Consider the following 22,304-nt stretch of genomic DNA (forward strand, 5'->3'; position numbering starts at 1 on the left):
TCTCAGCATAATGGTTTTTAAAGGTAAAATATTTTAGCGATAAAGTCACTTCATAGGTGCCTCCCTTATGGCTGTTGTGAGAATCAAATTGTGTAATGTACATGAAAACCTTTGAAAATTGTAAGGAGCACTTGAGATGTAAGGTTGTGTTATTATTATGTCATTACCATTATGCCCTGAATTTCTGCAAAGAAGCTTGAACGCTGTATTAAATCGATTCAGGATATTAGACAAAATGTTATGGCCTCACTTGGGAACCAGGAGTCTCTGTCACTAACAGAAACCATTATAAAACTGACCATGGACAGAAACAAGTTTTTCTTTTTTATATTTTTCTCATGTAGGTCTGATGAAAGGAAGGCTTTCCCTTTCTCACTTCTTTGTTTGTGCTCCTGAATTAGGGAATTTTATCTTTTATATAGGTATACAAACAAAATTACCCTGAATAAAAATCATTTTAGAAAACTAATTACTTTCAGAAATCATTACCACAGCTATTTTTAATGAATTTGCTATCAAAGCTTTCTCCTTGTGAGTGAGTTCTTTGCTCACCCATAATAGAAACTTTTAATAGTGGTCATATTGCCATTCATTAGTCAGTGGAATTTATTACTTGCTGTGAATCTTCTAGTGTCTTGTCCAGCTTAATTTGCATTGACACAAACAATGAAGCATTTCCTCTGAGAAATTATTCATCATTTTACAAGGGTTAGAAGTGCTGAGTTACTTCTCTGCATGTGCTCCCTAAGTATTACTCTGAGTATCCTGACACTATGGTGTATTTTCTGACTTTTAAATAATGCTAAAGAATTTCTCCCTTCTACCAGTGATAAGCTTGCCTTCCTGTAAACTGTCTTGATTCTCTTGACTGTCCGTCAATCTATTTGAAATGCTTTCCTTTGTGTATATAGTCCATTTGCTTACCTGAATTATACGAGAACATTCCTGAGAAAAGCAACTACAACAAAACAAGAGCAAAAAGTCACATTCTTTTGAACTTTTCTGGCTGCCATATTTCAGCTCCTTAAATCATTGGTCTATTATAATTTCATGAATGTGCCATACCCTCTGCTAGATGCTGAAGATACATAAATGGCTAAGATAGACATGGATCTAGCCCTGAGAGAGAATAAACTCTACAGAGAGACAGCCAACAAACCATTTTTAAAAAAGAGTAATTTAAAACATTATGCTGTATCCCTTTATGATCATGCAATGTGAAGGAAAGACTTCATTAGACATGGTAGTAGGTAAAGTCTTTGGAAGTATAAAGCAGTAAGAAATCTTATTTGAGAAAAAGCATGACTTATGAGGAACTGGAGGGTAAGGTAATGTTTTAGGCTAAAGAAACTGCAAGTGTAGAGTTCCTGGGGATGAATTGTGTTATCCAGGAAGAATATTAGATAATAAAGAACTCAGAAATTTGTCATTTAGAAAGCCGAAAAATGAGGAAGAGCCAACAAAGGAACTTGAAAATGAGCTGCAGTAAATGAGAGAAGGGAAGAAAGAAAAAGCAAAAGCTGAGAGATGATGAGTATTTTAATGAGGAAGTGATTAACTTTCAAAAACTTCTGAGAGTCTAATAAGATGAGGATGGAAAATTGACCTTGGTATTTGACCAAATGGAGCTCATTAGCGACCTTTGACAAGAAAAGTTTGAATGGAGTCTTAAGAATAGAATACAAGTTGGGGTGAGTTTTAAGTGGGAAATTAGGAAGAGGAAACAGCACAGAAGAAACATCATCTACTAAGACAAAAAGGATTACTTATTTCAAATTATTTGGGAAATCAAGAATATGTATTATATCTTCATAAAATATTTTAATATTACACTGGCTTATTTGAAATTTACATGTAACTTTTTTTTTTCAATTATCAACATCAGAAAAATTGTTATGGCTTGATCACTGTTTTATTCACCTTTTTTGCTGTTGTGACTGACCAGAACAATTGGAGAGGAGGAAAAGTTTATTTGGGGGCTTGCAGTTTCAGAGGTCCCAGTCTAGAAGGCCAGCTCCATTCCTCAGAGCTCAAGGTGAGGAGGAACACAGCAGAAGAGTATGACAGAGGCAAGCAGCTCACATGATGATCAGAAAGCAGAGAGAGATCTCTACTTAACAAACACAAACTATATACCCCATAGCCACACACCCAAAGAACCACACCCACAAGCCTCCAGTCACCACTCATTTAATCCCATCAGGGATTAATTTGCTGATTAGGTTCAGGCTATAACCCTATCATTTCTCCTCCAAAACTTCTTACTTTGTCTATTGAACTATTGGGGTACACCTCATATAAAACAATAACAATCACTTTTCATAGTTGATTCTCATTTTTAAATTGCATTAAACATTATTTCTAACCACTTTCGTACCTTATGATGTCATTCCACAGAGCTCAGAATATTTGAATAACAATGTAAAGTTATTCACAGTTTCAGCAAACCTAAGTGCTTTGAAAGACTTTCAGAAATGCTGCATTGTATACCAAATGTGGAAATAGACCAAGACTAAACAAAAGTGGACATTCTGGTTTCTCCTTACACCACCAATTTCCCAGGGTCTGATACTTCTTTAAGATAAGCTAGATTTTGCAATGGGAGAGTCATATCTGAGAGTGGAAACGCCTGCTACTCTTCACCATTGTAGCATTTCTCATAACCCATATCATATTAAAATGATTTTTTAAGTTATTTTACTCAACACCGATTTCCTGTGAAATGAATATCAAACGGATCTTTTTATTCTTCAAAATGCAATACACATGCAAAAGCTGATCTGTTTGTCCTTGCCTTCAGGTTAGAAAACATCTCAGCCCTATTACTATCATTCCTTACTGCCTGGGTTCTCAAATGCCATTATTGTTGAGTTCTAGGAACAATGAGCACAAGTCATCTGGCAGTAAAATATTATCTAGTGTCTCTGAGAAAATAAGAGATAATGGGGGAAAAGCTGAACTTGCAGCTGGAAGATCTCCCTTAGAATCCCAGCTCATTTTCTAACCACCCAGATGAAGTGGGAAAATTATTTTAACTCTACTGGCCTCAGTTTTACATATGCATAAAATGCGTGGCTAACATGTTCAAGTGTGAAAGCACTTTATAAACTACAAAAGGTTGAAACATTCAGTCAGTATTGTAGGGACCTGAATAAAATGACTCAAATATTTATCTCCTTTGGACTTTAAATATCAGACACATTTTCCCCCACTCTAATTTCTAAGTCCATTTTGCTTTATTTTACATCCACTACCATCCCGCCACCTTTAAGCTCTTTTGATTAAAATCTTTTTGCTTCATTTGTTCATCCCTTGACCTAATCCTTCAAAACTGCCAGTTCTGCTATACCTTCATATTAGAATTTAATTTTAATAAAATTAAATAGGAGAGCGAGAGAGAGCGAGAGAGTGCGCGAGTGCTATTTGTAGGGGAGTATCCATTTTCGTTTCCATATTTCACATTGACATAGGTGACATCTACACTCAGAATCTTTCTCTGGTGTTCTCCCAGGTTGCTGTCTTTTGTTATTGCTTCTATAACATGAAGCCTTTAGCAACATGTATGCCTCAGCATTTTCAGTTCTTAGGCAACAGGGCCTTGCATTCAGAAACTAACAGGACAACATATGGCTGTTATCACCTTGGCAAGTGAGAAACCCTCAATGCATGCAGCAGAAGGCCCTCTTATTCTTCTAGCTAATGAACCCTTCTTTAAAAAAATATATATATTTCACTATTTAATTTTCAAATGGAATAAAAAGCTACGACTAATGTTTTATAATAATTGCTTGAAACTGAGTGTTTTCATGATTGAATTTTGCTGTATTAAGAAAGAATTTTGCTTAATGCACACTTACAAAAATGTCCTGCTGAGTCACAGTGCCAAGAAGGCAAAGCATCCAAGATAGGCATGGAAACACTGACATTTAGTCTAGCATATCGCAGCAAAGTGTGGTGCAGGATGTTGGAGCCTGATTTTTCTACAGCACAGTTAGATAACAATAGAGGCAGGGAGATGGCAAAGAAGGCAGGGTTAAATGCCTACCCACACATTTTCTTCTTCCAGGATGTCACCAGTCAAGGGTAGGGTGCTGTTGGAGGAAAGGAGCAAGTGAGATCAACATGCTGGGTTTCCATTTAATAAAGCAATTTTTGTTCAGTTTTTTTTTCCTTTGGTAACATTCTGAAGGCTGGATTATAATCTTCAACAGTTTTACCTAAATAAAATTATTTCAGGTCTTTTTTTAAACAAAAGCTCTTGGTACATCATCTTCTTTCTGTTGATATATACTTTGAATGAGTAGGTTACGCAGGAAAGTTCTGGTTTTATAATGACAATTTTAAACTAGCAGCAGAAAATCAGTCAAAGTTTTCAATACAAGACACTAGTATTTTCCTGCCTCTCCTAACACTCAACAGTTGGAACAGAGAATAGGATCTCCCACCTGTCTTGAGTATAATTCCTTGTTAGTGAAATTAAGATTATAGGTGTTGAGATGGGAACAGGGAGAAAAATAAAGCATAATTTTGCTAAAAGATTTACATGTTTTTCCACAGTTTGATTATTATTTGTTTTAAATTCTTATTAAATTTTCCCATGTTTATCCCACTCCTCCAAGAAATAAAAAGCCAACTTAAAAAAAAAAGAATGAATGTTAGAAATTCATTATATTCTCTAAAAATTTGGAGGCTTTTTTTTTTCACATGGAACAGACATCTCCCTGTATATCAATCTTACTAAGAACACTAGGACTAGGGCTTCCTAGAGTAGATGCTTCAAATACCTTCCTTTTACTCACATCATGAAAATCATATCGTCACATGAGATTGTATTAATTTCATTTTAATCATATTTCTTGATTTTATCAGACTTTCTTCTTGATTAATTTATTTCATTAATTCATGTCTATATATAACTATATTCAGAGACTATTTAACAGATTTGGGGCCATAAAGGAACACTGGAATATTTTGCTGGGATATAGAATATTTTTTGTTTCAATGAATTAAAATAAATAATTCCTAAGGATTAGCAATTAGAAGGACTTTCTGCTTGTGAAAGACTATTAGATTCTGAGAAATGTGTGAATGAAATTTACACAGAACTCAGGGCTTAGATAGCCAGATAGAATTTGGTGAATGGAGTCTGGATATTGGTTGGTGAGGGGGTCTTGAGGTACCTAGATGATTTTTCTGATACAACTTTGAATCCTCTCTGTAGTTTTTCTGTAGTAGAAATAAAGTTTTCTTTAAAGATTGAATGATTGTGTGAATTTTCATGGGAAACATCTCTCCTTAGTGAAAATTAGGAATAAAAAGTCAAGATGAAATATATTCTATTACACTCATCACTTTAAAGGAAGTTTGAGGTAAAAATGGAATGATATAGATGGAATATTTTGAAATCATAAAAATCTGAAAATTTTTCTTATGTGAAGAAAATTTGTACAGCAAAGAAACAGGATTATCTTTATTAAAAATAACGACTTTAATTTTATTCAATGATTAAGCATAACTTTACTGGTGTTCTCTCTCTTTTTTTAAATCCCTAACTAACAGAGAAGAAAATCACGATATTCAGACCTTGACTTTGAGGTAAGTTTCTACAAATTATTTTAAAATCTTAATTGTTTAATTAAAAATTGATGTGTAATTATTTAAACATACTAATCTATGCAGGTATGTAGATGTATTGCTAAATTTAATAAAATAAGTCAAGGTTTTTAACTATAATCCATACTATAGAGATAGTTATAGACAAAAACTTTTATGTTCTTTTTATTTTAAGTATACTAAACTGAATTTCATTTTTCTAAATAAGCAAGTTATCTATTTTGTAAATGGTAGGTGGTGAGTTTATTATAGAATTTGAACGTGATCAATTCGTTTTTTGGGGGGTTAGGAATGTTGGTTTCCTGATTTTTATATTTGAGACAATTTCTTTGGTTTTAGCTTGGCAACTAACTGGAGGATCCTGTGAGCTTAGGTTGGTTAGCTTAGGTTTCTCTGGGACTCATTTGCTTTGTGTTCTGATTACTACTATTTAGTTTCTCTGTGGTGCATTCAGATTCATTTTTCCAAGAGCAAGCATCAGTTCAATGTGCTCCTGTGTTTAGCAAATGTCTTTTCACAGATATAAACAAGATGAAGATTTTCATTTTCCAATTTACATTGAATTTATATTGATGCTGCAATATTGATGCTACAAGTTACTAAAATCATACTATTTAAGCAGCTTATGCTAAGCACAAAATTAATGATGTTTAAGCATCACATAAAATGCACTTATGCATCTTGATAATTGGATATGATTCATAGCCTGCTGACATAATTGGATATAATATAAATTTCTCAAGCATATTTGTACCCTTGTGATGCATATGTAGAACTCAATTCTCTTAACTGATATTTGTAAAATTACATAAGCTTTCTAGAACATGAAAGCTCCTAATTTAATCATTTTGTTTAGATAGATGAATGTTATAGCTCTACAATGTAGAAAGTACAAATTGTATGACATATAATGTATAAACACTTAACCTTTTATTATTTACTAGAAGGATGACAATGGTTTTACCCTAAAGAGGGTCCAAGAAAAAATTTTTTCCAGTTATAATTCAGACTATATATTTTATTGTATTCTAAATTATTAGCATAAAATACTAAGACTACAAATTTAAATAAAAATTATTCAACAATCCTTACCTTTAGAGTCTTTAGTGCCTTTTAATGAACAGATATTTTCAGGCTTTTTTGTATTAATTCTTTGGAATTTAGGAAGCCCAAAATAGAGGACTGGATATATACATACATTTATATATGTTCATATATAAATATATAAAAACATGTAGAGTGTTTATATTATATATACATATATATTTATGAAAGCAATAAATTGTTATTAATTCAAAGGAAAAGAGGTGCAAATTAACCCACTAATCATTAATGACAAAATACAGTAAATCTAGATCTAAAATTAAGCTTCAGAGCAACCAACCAAAGTTACATAATCACAAAAACTGAAAAGAAATCTAATCATACTGTCCCTGGGAGCATCAGAAAAAAACCATTCTTTTTTTGTCTATTCTCTATGGCAACTGTTAGCAGCTTCCTTAAGCTGATACTTCTTTCTATGGCCAAATTCCACACATAAAACCACAGTATTAACAAAATATTTGCAAATAATAGAGAAAACATGAAACACAAGAACCCTGACATTTTCTATAGCTCTTCAATTCCTAGTTATTGCATGAAAACTTGGGGGGGGGAATTCCGAAGCACTTCTCTTTCTGTGCCAGCTACTTAGTGCTACACCTATTAATCTAAATTGAAATTGCAGGGATGTGGTGGATCTCTCATAGATTGTGTTCAGAAAAATTATTGCCATATTTAAATCCTGGTGACTTTTTTATTAGAGCCTCATGGTTATACATATTACTTGGGTTATCCAGACACTCATATATGCATATTAATCTATTTCAGTTTTAATACAATCTGTGTTTTGTTGATAGCCTTGAGAAAGTACGTAAGGCCCCCTCCAAATTTAGGCTTGATTAATCAAATAGATGTCAAGATTCTTGACACCCCATCCCTCAGCAGGCTTTACCATAGTTAACAACTTAGACATTTTGCCACTGACAGACTCCTGGGTTCCGGGAAGCATCTTCCCTTCAGGCTTTAAGCCTAACATACTCCACAGAATGTATACATAATAATAATCTTGTTACAACTCATATAACAATTAAACTTGTATGACTAGTTAATGTTAAACCTAGAAAAAAAAGCCATTTTGTCTCTCCAATCTCCAGGACAACACAGCACTTCTGGAGGAAACAGAACAAAAGGGGAACTAGTATGTAAAATGGAGAAACATAGATTCTTTCTGGGAAGTATTCAGAAAATGCTGTAGTGATATTCCTATGTTCTGTGACCAAATGTTCTGTTCCAAGCAGAGAATAACAAAAAAATAAAACTGAATTGATGAAAAGCAATTATTTTGCAATCTAGTTTACTTTAGCAAAAAGCTGTTGAATACTATACCAATTATAGAAAATGGTTAATCATAAATGTGGCATTCCAAAGATAGCCATGTTGGACTTCAACAAGTTAAATTAAATATAACTCAATGAGACAGAAGTAGCAAATAGAAATCCAGAGGAGGAAAAGACACAGAACAGAGGTTGGCCATTATGTGACATAATCAAGAAACAAGTCAAAATTCACTGATATGGGGTCTATGGAAGGAAAAAATCCATGTCTTGTGGTTTGGAAGGAGGATTTTTTTTTACCTAATCTGCTGCCCAAAGCTGTTAAGCCTTTCATTACTTTTTGTTTTGCTTGGGTTTTGTTGTTGTTATCATTTGCTTTTTGTTTTTAATTTTGCTTTTCAGTAAGGAATGCTTTCCTATAATCTGGGCTTTAGGAATATGAATGTTAGTAATAGGGAGGTCAGATTGTGGTAGAGGAAAAAAGAAGAAATTGAAATACCAATTAGGAATGTTAAATCTAGGGAAGCAGCAATGAAGATCTATTTCCTGGAGGTGGCAGGAAAATAAAGTGATGAAGGGATACTATAGGGGTACAATCTATGGAACTTAGTCCTTAATTGAATATAGGGTAAAAGACCATGAAACACATTCCATTGAATTCCACTGAATGGAAGGGAGATAAAAAAAAGAATTAGGGAGCACTACAAATACAGATAAACTATAGCATCAAAGATATATATATATATATATATATATATATATATATATATATATANTATATATATATATATATATATATATATATATATATATATATAAATTTCTAAATATAAACTTTAAGATTTCAAAAAACTACTTGATGGCAAAAGGTCCCTTCCTGTTGTGCCTGACCCCCAGCAGTAAGTGCATTCCATTAAGCAATCAGGCACTGTCAGAAGACACTTTTGGAGACCAAAATTTTTGAATAGTTTAGGCCTAGAATATATCCAGCTTTTCTATATCACTAAATTTAAACAGCTACAAAATTATGTACTTACAACCAAGTATACTCCTGATCAGCTATAACAAAATATGAAACATACAACTCATTTTTTATAGACGCTTTGTCTAGTTAGGGCCTAGGTACAGATTTATTCATATATGAATATATTTGAAATATAGATCCTGTAGTGTCGGGCATTGCTCATGGGGTACAGGTTCCATCTTACAGACACATTGGGACTCTGGCCAAGGAAAGTTACATGAATCATCTCCCTCTTATAATACAGCTTTAAGAATTAGGCTTAATTCCTTCAATGTGTTTCTTCCTTACATGTGAGTTGTGACATTCATCTAAGACCAGTTTTCAAAAGCTCACTTGGAGAGTTTATATGTAAAACAATAAAGAAGAAAAATAATCACAGATTTATCCTAATGGATATGGACAATGGCAGTAAATGTATAAAATTCTAAAGCTGGAAAAAGTAATCCAGCCAAACTGGCTTCTAATTCCTATAAGCATGATTTCTGGCCTCAAACTCTAAAGTTTACACCTAACAGATTCTCTACCATTCTCTTAATGATTTCCCTGGGTTTTCTAAAACTTCATATACAGTAATAACTCTTTTAAGTTGGACTTAAATCCAACTCTATGACTTATACTCCTGAATTTAAATGTGAAACCTCTAACCACTTTGTTCTAAGACTACCTACAGATCTTTTATGAAGCACTTGTATGGAAAATTCTGGACTCAGAATGAGGATAAAGGGCTCCTATCTGGAGTCATTAAAATGAACCCTCCTTCCAATGGGGAGACCTCTTTGATAGAAACAGAGAAGACAAAATTTATAATAACCTAACATGTTGCAGGCAATTTCTTCCCTGTATACTTTTGCTGTCCCAGTCATTTAATTTGTTCAGTTCATATTGGTTAAGCATTTGCTGAATACCAGACACTGTGCTAGGAATCAGGGATACAAAGATGAATAAGTCATTGCCCATGATGTGTTCAGAGACAAGATAGGATATTGCAATACTCTGAGATAATTGTAGTGTATTCAACATCTGTAGGAAATATGGGCTTACTACAGAGGGCACCTAAACCACCCTAGATCATTTTCCTTCTGAACAGGGCATAATCACAAACCTGAATAACCTAAGAGAAGATACTTTCCGAATCTATGAGATACATATAAGATAGCAGCATGCAAAGGGAATTGAGTTGGGTTTAGGAAAGAATTTCAGCTCTCTCACCCCTTGTCTGGGAACCATAGCCTCCTTGAGGTTCAGTTTCCCATTCACTAACGTGGAGATAATGGTTCCCACCTCCCAGGGTTATTGTGAGAATTAAGAAAGATAATCATGGCTGCCATTTCTTAAGTGGCTCTTATCTGTATAGTTCAGTTGTAAGTGCTTTATAACCTTGTTTAAGTCTTCAAAATAACTCTGAAATGTAAGTCTGATTACTTTAACTGCTGATAAATAAGTTTGGATTCCATACTGCAGGACACACAACTTAAAAGTGATAGAACTTAGATCTCAACATAAATTTGCTCGCATCCAGAGCCATCAGACTTAGCATGTTTCAGGTACTTAAAGGGTCTAGGAGAGTTCTTAGGATATAGTATATGCTCAGGGCATACACTATATCCTAAATATTAATGTGCTTCATAACTTCCCACTTTTTCTCTAATATCAACAATTAAGGGGTTATAAATACTACCTCTTTAGATTTACAAAAATAAATTGAGAGAACAAAGTCCTATAAAATAAGCTGTTCAGAGAGCACATTTCTTTGCAATAGGTTGAAGGGTCATTGGGATAGGGGTTCACACATAGCTTCAAACAAAATGTTGAATGATGTTAATCTGAATGGAAAGGAACATTACTACACACATATCTTTTACAAAAGATTCATCACAGAAGTATTTCATGGGCATTAAAACAAAAGAAACCTGAATAGGTTTTATTTATTTAAATAGAATAGATTTATTGAGTTTTAACATTATTACATGATTTTAGACAGCAAGTCTAAATTGGTTTTTCATAGAAGTCAATTTCTTTGGGGAACAGGATGTTTAAGTCACACAAACAAAAAGAAAAACAGTAAACTGACAAACCCTACAGTCAGTAAAGATGCAAAAATAGTCATGGAAATATACCAATATATTTACAAGCATGAAAACTTCTAATTAGGTAAAGACCATCAAAGGCATGAGTACTACAAGTAAAAATTCATAGGAATGAATAAATAAGAAGTAAACTTCAATATTTGTGAAAACTAAAAACCACAGCTGAACTTTAATCCCAGAATATTGCTGAGTTAGAAACTCTCCAATGTTCACTGTGAAGGTGGTGTTTTTATCAATGCCATCTTCCACATTGTGAAGTCTAGAAGACTTGAGTCAAAAAACAAGTAGGAATTGTGCATGGAAAAATCAAACTGAGCCCATGTCAGAGATGTGAGCTGTCAATGGCTGTAATAACATGATACTTCTGCCAGCATGCCAGACCATCATGGTGATTTCTGGCAGTATCAAAATTGCAGTTTCAAATTAGAATGATTATCTGACATGAGAATATATTTGCAATTAATTTTTCTAAGTAGGAATAGCCCTATATTTCAGCATCCCAATTTTTCATTTGCTTTCATAATCATTTCAAGGTTCTTGAGCTTTATTATCAGAATAGTTTTCATGAAACTAAGTGAAATATTTTAAAATGTATTTTGGTTATATAATATTAGTAACTACCATAACTTTAGATTCTCCTTGTATATTTTTAGTATGTACTATTAATCCAATGCCTCAAAATAAAATCCATCCAATTCAGAATAAAATACTGCTCATTCAATCAGAATATGACCACAAAATCTCCAATTAGTTAATGTACTTCTTTTATAATGGGACATATTTGACCTTTGTTTTGCTTCTTAAACATGCTTTACATAATAGAGGCATTTGATTATAAGAAACATGAAAAGATATTTGTCTAACAGAGAACTCTATTGGAAAGATATGGAATAATTCAACTCTTGCTCAGGGAAAAGTAGGGAATTTGATTGACATTTCCAGCAACATGGGAAGAGAGAGTTCCCAAAACAAAGACAGGATGCTCTCATATGTTGACAGATAAATGGAGACTGCACAGAAGAAAATCATCAGATGCCTATCTCAAAATAAAGGTGCTGTGCCTTTGGTATCAGAGCTCAGAAGAAAATGAATTTTTTTGTCTTTGAAAAGTAAAGATCTCAGTGAGGAGAGGAAATTCAGGCATAGGATTGAAAATTGGATTAGAAATCCTCTGAATTCAAGAAAATGGAAGAGAAAATAGGCAAATAAGATCACGGGAATAACTAATTTGAGGATTTTCAATTTAAATGTGCTTTATTTGCATTCATCTTAACAAATTCCTCTATAACTTACTCTCAGTGTATCACCATAATTTCTTCAACATGATTATAAATTTCTATTTTTCGAATTATTATGCAATTAATGCCTATTCCTTCCATTCAGCTACTACTACTAGGTACTAGAGGACAGTAACTCAATCAAATGTTTTTCATTATCATTAACCTAGAATCTAGCATAATATGTGGTATTTGTAAATATATATATAAAAAAACAACAGAATGAAATATGCCTAGAGAAATATCAGTGGTATGATGTCACTCATACTGCACTGTAGAAGAAAATAACTGTGTTGTAATACTCATTACTATGAAAATGAGAGTTTTTAGAGGCAGAGCCAGTATTCTAACAGCATTTTTTATTTTGTTTTGTTTTGTTTTTCTTTGTAAAGTATTCCTTGTGAAACAAATCCACATTTTAATAAGTGTCTTAGGACTTGGTACTACATGGAAGTACTTGTCTCCCCAAGGACAGAATGTACTGAATTACATTTGCCAGCTACATGGTCCTCAAAATCCCTCCATTGAGTTGCTTATGTAAATCCTCCCTCTCATAAATCTCCATCAGTCATCACTAGTCAAATTATGTTTGCCTGGTGTTTTTCTCTGTAAATCCTGCAAATCTGTTTCATGTATTCTCTTTAAAACTGATGGGAAGTTAATCACTCTGTAATTGCTTTCTATGTTTCATGTTCTCATCATGAGTAATGTTGCCATGTTCTCATCCTCAACCAACTGATTCAACAGCCAACTCCGAGCCCTAAGAGAAGCAAAGATGGAAACTGGTTATTGTAGGACACAAAATGGCAGAATTCTCTCCCATAAAAATAGGCTAGTAAAAATAGAAGAAATTAGCCTAACAGTGAATGACCTAGATACATATTCATTAAATATAGAAAATTAAAATTTGCATTGGAGAGAATAGGCTTTTGTAATATATTAAAGATTGAATTTGCCTTTCTCTATGCCTTTTTTTCCCCTCAAGGAAGTAAAGTGTCTTTTTGGAAGAAAATTAAGCATTACAGATCTTTCCCCAAAGATATATTTCTTTTTCAAAACAAATTCCTACTTTGAAAATATTTGCTAATTAAAACAATGGACCAAATGTTCAAATCATAGTTTATTCATGGATATAATATACCTGTGCAAACCATATGAGCAAATGGTGAGTTGTGATACATATGCTTTAAGAATCTGTAAAATCTTATACAAACATGAAGGCATAATCTTGGAGACTCACCAAGTTTGATTTATAACTTAAAAATCAAAATTGAGGAAGTTATTTTCTTTTTTTAAATAACACTTGTGATTAGAAGGAATTTATTATCTAAGTCTTCCTTGTTAGTACTCTTTTAAATGCTCCATAATAGAAAAAGATTCAGCCCATGATACTTACCCCAAGTAATTTTTATTTATGATTCCATTTTCTAGTTATAATGAAGTTGAGAGAACCAGAGATTGAGGGTGTCAATATATTAGTGATTTTAGAAGTTCATCAACCATATAATTTATGTTCTGAACCTTAATTGTTAAGATTCTGTGCCATCTCATATACAAATATATGAAACCTATGGGTCAGATTTTCCTTCTGCAAAGCTCAATCATTATTCACATGGAAAATGCAAGGTTTTAGATCCTACATATATTTCAGACACTTTAGTGCTTTGAGTCAGCCTTAATGGCAGGGCCTGGGATTTTGCTCCCCCTTTAGTACAGCCAGCTAGGATTTTAGTGTTTATAAAAATAAAACATAAAAAAGTAATATTTCCCATGACAAACATCAGAGACTCAGGTGCTTTACAAGTCCAAATTTTAAACATCTTTTAAATATTGTAGCAATTTTTGTGAAACAGATTTAACTTTTGAGTGATGAAAATCTCACACAGGAAAGACTGTTACATTTTTAATGCACCCACAAGAAAAACTATTTTGGGTAATCTTGTAAATGGAAGAAAAAAACATTTCTTCCTTTTCAAAAATGCTGGATATAAGGATTTGGTGCAAGTCATTTGCATTTGTGGCATTCATTGGGATTCCTGGTTCCTGCTGAACTTGCTTTCCCTATTATTCAATCAAAAATATTAGTTTTTTAAAATATATAAATCAAATTGGGAATGAGAGCCATCCTGTTTTCTTTTGCAGAAGGTCATGCATACAAGGAAGAGGCACATGGAACTGTTTCAGGAGCTGAATCAGAAATTTCAAACTTTGGACAGATTTCGGGATATACCAAATACAAGCAGTCTGGTGAGTATACTCTGCTTGGTGGGAGCCTGGTGCATGCCGGTGGACATAGGCTGCTGGTAGGCTCGTTGGCCTCCAGGGGTGCCTAATCCTGCTGGGCACACAAGAGTTGTGCATGAGAATAATGATAAAGTCCCCAAATGTACTTTGAAAATGTCACTAAGATTCAAATTAGGAATGCCAGAATATTAGTTGTATATCAACAAAGCATTGTCTTCATCAGAGTTCAGGTAATTCATTTTATAAAAATGTAGCCAAACAACCAATTTTCCATTTTCATTTTAATGTCTGCCATTTTAAGGGCCTAAAATGTGATAATCTCATAAATATGAGTTGTTACCTCAAACCAGGATGGTAGGTTTTTGTCTTCAGGAGATTCACTTGTTCTGTGGTAGGGATTTAGGACACACATCAATATCAGGGATATTGGTTGTTAATTGTAACAATTCTCTTCTCACTTATTACAATCTCAACATAGGACTTCATCAAATAAAATAACACTGTGCAATTACTATGTGCATGGCTTTATAGAAGATTTCATAGTTATTTTTAAGTGCGCTGGACCAGTTCTCTAGAAATCAGAAAACAAGTTGAAAGTGCAACCACTATCTGAGCAAGTTGCAGAACTCAAGTTTCTAAACCTCAATTTCCTTTTCCTAAATAGAGGATGGAAAACAGTAGTAATATGTAGTCTTTTAATCCTCATAAAGCTTTCAAGAGCAAGCTACACCTTACAGGTGAGGAAGCTGAGGCTCAGCTCTAAGAGGAGGCTTGGACAGCCATTGCACACCAACTCTTCTTCACTTCAGATGTGGTGCTCTGTGTCCACTCTTTGCAGTTCTAAACTTGGGCAATCCTTCTCTTTGAGACCTCTGCTCACCTTTTTCTCTCCTTCTCCCTCTCCCATGTATCTGTCTGAGACAATATAGATAATATATTATCTATAGTATAGCTGTAACACATATAGTTCTAAAGTACGTGGTGTTTGATTACACTCTCAGTCTAGTGATCCTTCCATTCATATTTTATGAGTCATGACTTTAGAATCCTGATTAGTGAAGTTAGCTTGGGAAAAGATGGATAGAAAAAAAAGCCATGTACATTTATGTTTTATTTTTTATTTCTCTCAGTACTAGTATGATGCTGGTTATGGTATGTTATCAGTAAATGGTTGCTGTAGATTTATTGCATAGCTATGATAGCTCAATCTGTGCTTGTTAAATGAAGGTTATAAAAATACCATACACTTTAACTCTTAATTGGTCTCTAAATAGTCCATGTATATACCAATCTATTTTCTTCCCTAAAGCAGAAAATGCGTTGTTGCATTATTTGTTATCACCAACACAATGCTAGGCATATAGAAGATACTTCCTGTGTAAATGAGGGGTTCTTTCTCATCTACTTCTTCTAATATTAAGCCATCAATTTTTAGCTAGCGGGCAAATGAGAATCACACCATTGATATTAGACCTCAACACATTAGCGACTCATTTTCAAATACTGAAAGCTAACATTGAAATAAATTGAAGAAACTTCATTTGTTTTGTTGGGGAAAAAAAAGGGGAGGGTTATGTTTACGAATCTGAAAGGCTTATGCAACAGATACAGCTGGCTGACTGCTATAATATGATTGTAATTTCCCCTTGTTGTACGGTCTGGTTATTAAATCATTAATGGCACAAATATCTGTATCTCAGTTTCCTGACAACCAAAATAGTCTACTAATTACACCACATCTCTGCAGCAGCATGCCATTTCTAAAAGAGATTTATAAATATTTACCATTTGGGAGGTTGGGAGCAAGGAAGGATGGAGTTGTCTTTGCTGCTTGAATATTGTCCCAAATATCTGAGAACACAAAACGAGTTCCTTATTCAGTTTTGATTAATAATGAACATGTGAGTTCATTATCTTTACCTCAGTCACATAATTTGTAGTGCCACACTGCTAATGAAAAATTGCGTCATTGAGTGGAGAAAAACATTTTTTTTTAAATCTCAAAGTGTTTTTCCTTTTTTGGGGAGGAGAAGGCTGCTGATTCACACCTGCCTACCACTACAAATGATGCTAATTATGTAAAACAATAGAATTTGGGGAATCAAAGGGAAACCAAAATACCATTTAGTCATTTTCTTGTTTCTAGGCAGGAAAACATTTAAAGAACATTACAAAAGAAGAGGTACTGTTCAAAGAAATGAAACTCTTTTTTACCTTGAGTGCATCTTACAAACCATTCACTGTCAAAATCTCTTCTCCCCAAATAGCTCCTCCTAACTTTCCTTCTTACAAAATGCTCATACTTTCTTTAACTTTGTCCTCAAATACTGGTGGATTGAAAGAAGGAAGGAAGGAAATAAGGAGGAAAAGGAAGGAATGAAGGAAAAAAGGAAGGAAGAAGGAAGAAGGAGTAAAATTGAAAAGGATGGGTGAAGAGAAGGAGGGACTTACCCCAAGAGAACAGCTCACATGCTTCTATACCAATGAATCATGGGGAATGCTGGGCAGCCCTATCATATTTGGGGGTGGCTTTGAATTCTCATATGCATTTAATACTCTATTTCTCTGGATGCATCCTAAGAGAAATAGCATTTTTGAAAGCTTCTTGCACGCTGGTTTATAGTGAATTTATAATTATTACCCTTTTAACACACCAGTTTAACTACATCTCCATTCTGTATCTGGGCTCAAAACAAACAAACAGCTGCATGAATTCAGGAACTTAGACTAACTGCTTGGATTTTCTATCATTGGATTCCAGCATCCATTGAGGCCTTTCCTGGCCTTGGCATCCCCTCCCTGTCAAATGCAATGATCCCTTCAGGCTACTGCACAGTTTGTCGTTAAGTGGGACCCATTGGGAGTGTTGCCCTTCTTTTTATGAAAGTCTACAGGTTGCCTTGTATCACACCCAACATGTAGGAAGATGAGTAGCTTGTGGGCATCATCCTCTGACCACCAGCTCCTTACCACTCCCTGTGGGTCCTGTCCCTACCCTGGCTGCTGGATGTGGTAGCTCTTCACCTTTAAAGGATAGGGTCTTCTGGCTTAAAGGGTATCCAAAAGTTATAAAAGATGATGAAAACCATAGAGAAGTTGGGAGTGCCTTGGTAGGCCAAAGGAGATGTTCAAGAAAATCAACCTTAAATATTAATTTCTTTTTTTTTATTTATTTTTTTTATTGGTTGTTCAAAACATTATAAAGCTATTGACATATCATATTTCATACAATAGATTCAAGTTGGTTATGAACTCCCAATTTTACCCCAAATACAGATTGCAGAATCACATCGGTTACACATCCACATTTTTACATAATGCCCTATTAATTTCTTACATGCTGATAGACCTCTCAAAAACATATTAGGTCACATACTGACAATAACACTCTTTGAAATAGAATGTAGATATTCTGACAGAGCTTAAAATTAGCCACCTTAGTTCATGTATCCCTGGAGCTTGATCTTTAAAATATAAAAAAGGAAACAACATTGGTTCAGAACATAATGGAGCCCATGTTTTCCAAGCAAACAAACTCGCACTTTATATACCTCAAATGCTTTCTGGGTTGAACTAATTGGACCTTCTGTCAAACTTATCTTAAAACAGCTCTTATCTAAGGTAGCTAGGCTCACTCTGTGAACTTGATTCAGCAGAATTCATCTCTGTGAATCTTTCAGTTGATGATTGATGATTCAGGTCACATATTGCTCTCAAACCTTCAATGATTTCCTATTGCTTACAAAATAAATTCCAAATTGAATCGCCTGACAGTCAAAATCTCTTATGAACTGGCTTCCAGTTTACCTAATGCCTTTTTTTCTTCTTCTTCTATTCTTTCTCATTCCAACTAAAATAAACAGGACACTGTTTTCATATCTCTACATGCTCTGAATTTTTATTTCCTAGTACACCTGTTCAACCACAAGACCTCCAACCACACACATGTCTTCATGGTGAACCCCTTTGGTGCCAGCCCAAAGGTCACTCTCCTCAGGAAGGATTATGCACTTCCCATAAAAGGAAGCCTCTCTATACCTGCCTTTGGAAGCCCATAACACTTTTTCTGAAAAAAAAAAATATATATATATATACATATATATGTATATATATATACATATATATGTATATATATATATATATATATATATAATTTTTAAAAATATATATATTGTATACTTTCATTTAACTATAAATACCTTTCATTATAAGTATGATTATGAAGTAGTGAAGATTTGAGTTCTCCAGGCATTATTCTATGCTCTATCACTGCTTAACAAATTCTTGCATACCCACAAAGTAGGTGTTGATCCACACATTTTGCCAACTCCTTTGGTCCACAATACAAAGCATATCTCTGTTTGTAGATATTCAAGCCAAGGTTCAGAAAAGTTGAATCAATTGTTCAGTTAATTCTTTTGAAGTGGAAGAACTGGAACTTGGACCTGTATATATCAGGCTCTAAATCTTAAATTCCCTGTGAACCATAATGCTTTTACATACTTGATTTATCACTTTATCCTCTCTAGTGCTTCATATGATATCCTATGCAGAGCAACTTATAAATAAATTTTAGGTGAAAGGAAGCAGACAGGGAGAGAAAGGAGAAAGGAAAGATAGGAAGAGAGAGCTACAAATTCATGAGTCTTTAGGATACTAGACTAAAGCAGAATTAATCCCTTGCATAGATCCTAAAAGTTAACTTTTTATTAGATCTTTACTATTAACTATCTCTTCTTCTATGTCCTCATAAATAAGAATAAGTCTTGAAAACATCTAAGTTATTAAGGAATTTAGTGATTTAATATCTAGTTATGATAACTATTTCTATAAACCGTATCTCTTATGCATAGCTTGAGATGCATAATATGCCAAGCAGAACCCTGATAGCAATTCAAGAACCTATTTTATGTATCTTTTGGTAAGTGACTATAATAAGCTAAAGATCAGATTTTGTGAGAGGGGGATGGACTCATGCAAGAACTGATATTTTCATTAGACATAATGTTTTGTAGTGAAAAATGAGAATACAATTAGAATGGTAGACTTTTAAAACCATTTTAATAATCTTGAAGAATAGAAATAAAGGGATAATAGAAGTTAAAGGGTAGTGTTTTTTAAGAGAGAAATTCTTTTAGAGCTTGATAGATTTTGTTGGGATAAAATTAAAAGTAGAAAGATTATTTAGTGAAGTAGAGTTAAATTGTCATGAAAAATGATTAATTTCAGTAAATCTCTATTGAATTAAAACCTGGACTCATGTAGAAGTGACAACTTTTACTTGACATGTTCTCTTGCAACAATAAATTCAGCTTTAATCAATATTCTACATAATTGAGTGTCCATCAAATTACCCACTGTTGTTTTCATGTTTTAGGTTTTTTTTCTAAAAAGCTTTTAATCATGATTTTCTTCTTGTTCTTTGATGATTCTCAGCTTATTCAGATTCTCCTGCTTTGCAGAAATCTTTAAGCAACACTTACTTAAAATAAAGCTAAGTCATTGTTAATTTTAGCAGAATATTGGTCAAAAGAACCTAAAAGGAGTCTATTTGTTTATGTATTAAACATCTATAGGATGGAACTCTGAGTGAAGTCATAATTGGGCAAATCTTGAGTCTTGGAAAATATATAGGCATATACTATAAAAAATAATAAGGAATAATGGTTTATAGGCATTTTGAAAGACCCCTTGTATTGCTGGATACATTTTTCATGAAATGGTACTATTAAAAGAGAAGAATCCTGTGTTTCCTTCTCAAACATATAGTCATACTGACATTTCTTTCACATTATACTCAAATTGAAATACCATCTACTTTGCCTTCTGTAGTATTATTCACTTCCTCTAACTCCTGACATGTTGTAGGATAACTTAAAGAAGATGAAAACTTATATCAAAACTATCTCCTGTAGTTGGATAATTTCAAATCATCTCTGAATAATATAAACTAAATTAAGATTACAAACATGTCCTCTTTCTGAAAACTTCAGTAAGTTGCAGTGTTAATCATCAAATAAACGGCTCTCTTTTCTCAACAGGAAAACCCAGCACCAAACAAGAATCCATGGGAAACTTTCAAAAACCCCAGTGAATACCAACATTACACCACAATCAATGTCTTAGACACAGAAGCCAAGGATGCTTTGGAACTGAGGCCAGCAGAGTGGGAGAAGTGTCTGAATTTGCCTCTGGATGTGCAAGAAGGTGACTTTCAAACAGAAGTTTAACAAAATCAAAATGAACTGAGGCAAAGACACAATAACCTAATGCACTGACCCTTAAGACTTGGGAAGCCTGACATTTCTATCTGGACAATGTGACTATCCTGTGTCAGGACCTTCATGTGCCAAACGTCAGTGGTGTTTTCCTATGGTAATTCCTCACTAGTCAGGCTAGTGGAGAGACACCAGGTGTACAGTTCTGACCATCCTGTGTTGTAAGTACCTGTGGAATGGATTTGTAAGGTAATCTTTATAGATAAACCTCAAGCAACGATTCATGTTGTAACCGCTTCATATGGTTTAGTTTTCAAAAAACTTCACCATGAAGCACAATGTATATATTTATGCAGTTTTTAAAGTTTATAACAGTCTGTTTGGCCATTACTACACTTTTTACTTTATAATATAAAAGCAAAGTTTTTGTCATTAAATGAATGTTTGTTGAGCTACATTCTTCATTGCTTTAAATGCAATAAAGTAATAATCTCACTTTTATATGAATAATATATTTCACATCTTTATTATTGCAGTTTTCTCTAGAAAGCTCTGAGTAGCTTTCTCTGCTGCAGCTGTGTATAAAATATTTAAAATGTTGTATGGTGTAAATAAACTTTTGTCTACATATCAGTTTTTTAGTGCATTTTATTTTGGATTTGTTGAACAAAAATTTACATATTTATAAAGTTTTTTTTTTTCAATACAGATACTGAAAATGTATTCACAGTTTTAATAGCATACCGTTATTACTCCTTTGAGGCTAATGATTTCTCAAATGTAATAATAGGTTTGTATAGTGTTTCTGTATTTTCTACTTAAACACCCTTTGGAACAATGTACCATGTAAATGGGACTTGTCAGAAATCTGCTGCCATCATACTCTTACATAAATATGGGGTTTTTTTCCTATCTTGTGGGGAAAAAAAGACAACTAGTAAAAAACAGGAAGTTACAATACAGAAAATAATACAGGGAAAAATGTTTTAAGTAATTAAGTTTGCTGCATGTTTCATGGAAGAAGCTACTCATACTACAGTTCTTCACAGCATAGAATTGAACTTATTCAGGATTTTAAAACAATCTTATCTGTATATTCTCTAGCAGAATCAGAAAGGGCGCGGGTGAATCTGATGAAACAATTTACCTCTGGTTTGAAAGTGGGAAGCCTGAGGTGAGCCAACTGCACAGTCCCCAGTATCCTCTCTCATATAAGAGCTGTGCTGCTGATGTTTCTTGCTCCCTCTGAGACACATTAAACAAGATGTAGTGGGAAGGGCTTGGGCAATTTCCTGGTCCTTTCAATGGCTGGAGATTGTGCTCTTCGGTCTGGAGCAAGAAAGGGTGGAAGGGAGACTGGAATGTGTATTTGGATTAGCTTTCAGATAAGCCTGAGCTGTGTGGTCTGTGGTGTATGAAACTCCTGTGGGTCAGTTCCTGCTCCTGGTGACCTTGGGGACCCGCAC

At 33.8% G+C, this 22,304-nt stretch overlaps 1 protein-coding gene across 3 annotated transcripts in view; it reads left to right on the forward strand.

Moving 5' to 3' along the window:
- The window catches only part of Adgrb3 (adhesion G protein-coupled receptor B3), a 673,514-nt gene extending 651,763 nt beyond the window's left edge, over positions 1 to 21,751 (forward strand). For all 3 annotated transcript variants that reach the window (XM_015487894.2, XM_015487895.2, XM_048805610.1), the window contains 3 exons: positions 5,560 to 5,595; positions 14,519 to 14,623; positions 20,662 to 21,751. In XM_015487894.2, coding sequence (XP_015343380.1) covers positions 5,560 to 5,595; positions 14,519 to 14,623; positions 20,662 to 20,850 — 330 coding nt within the window. In that variant the 3' untranslated portion in view covers positions 20,851 to 21,751. The remainder of the gene's footprint in view (positions 1 to 5,559; positions 5,596 to 14,518; positions 14,624 to 20,661) is intronic.
- Positions 21,752 to 22,304: the final 553 nt, after the last annotated feature.

The sequence above is a fragment of the Marmota marmota genome, unplaced genomic scaffold (assembly GCF_001458135.2).
Source record: "Marmota marmota marmota unplaced genomic scaffold, marMar, whole genome shotgun sequence".
NCBI lineage: Eukaryota > Metazoa > Chordata > Mammalia > Rodentia > Sciuridae > Marmota > Marmota marmota.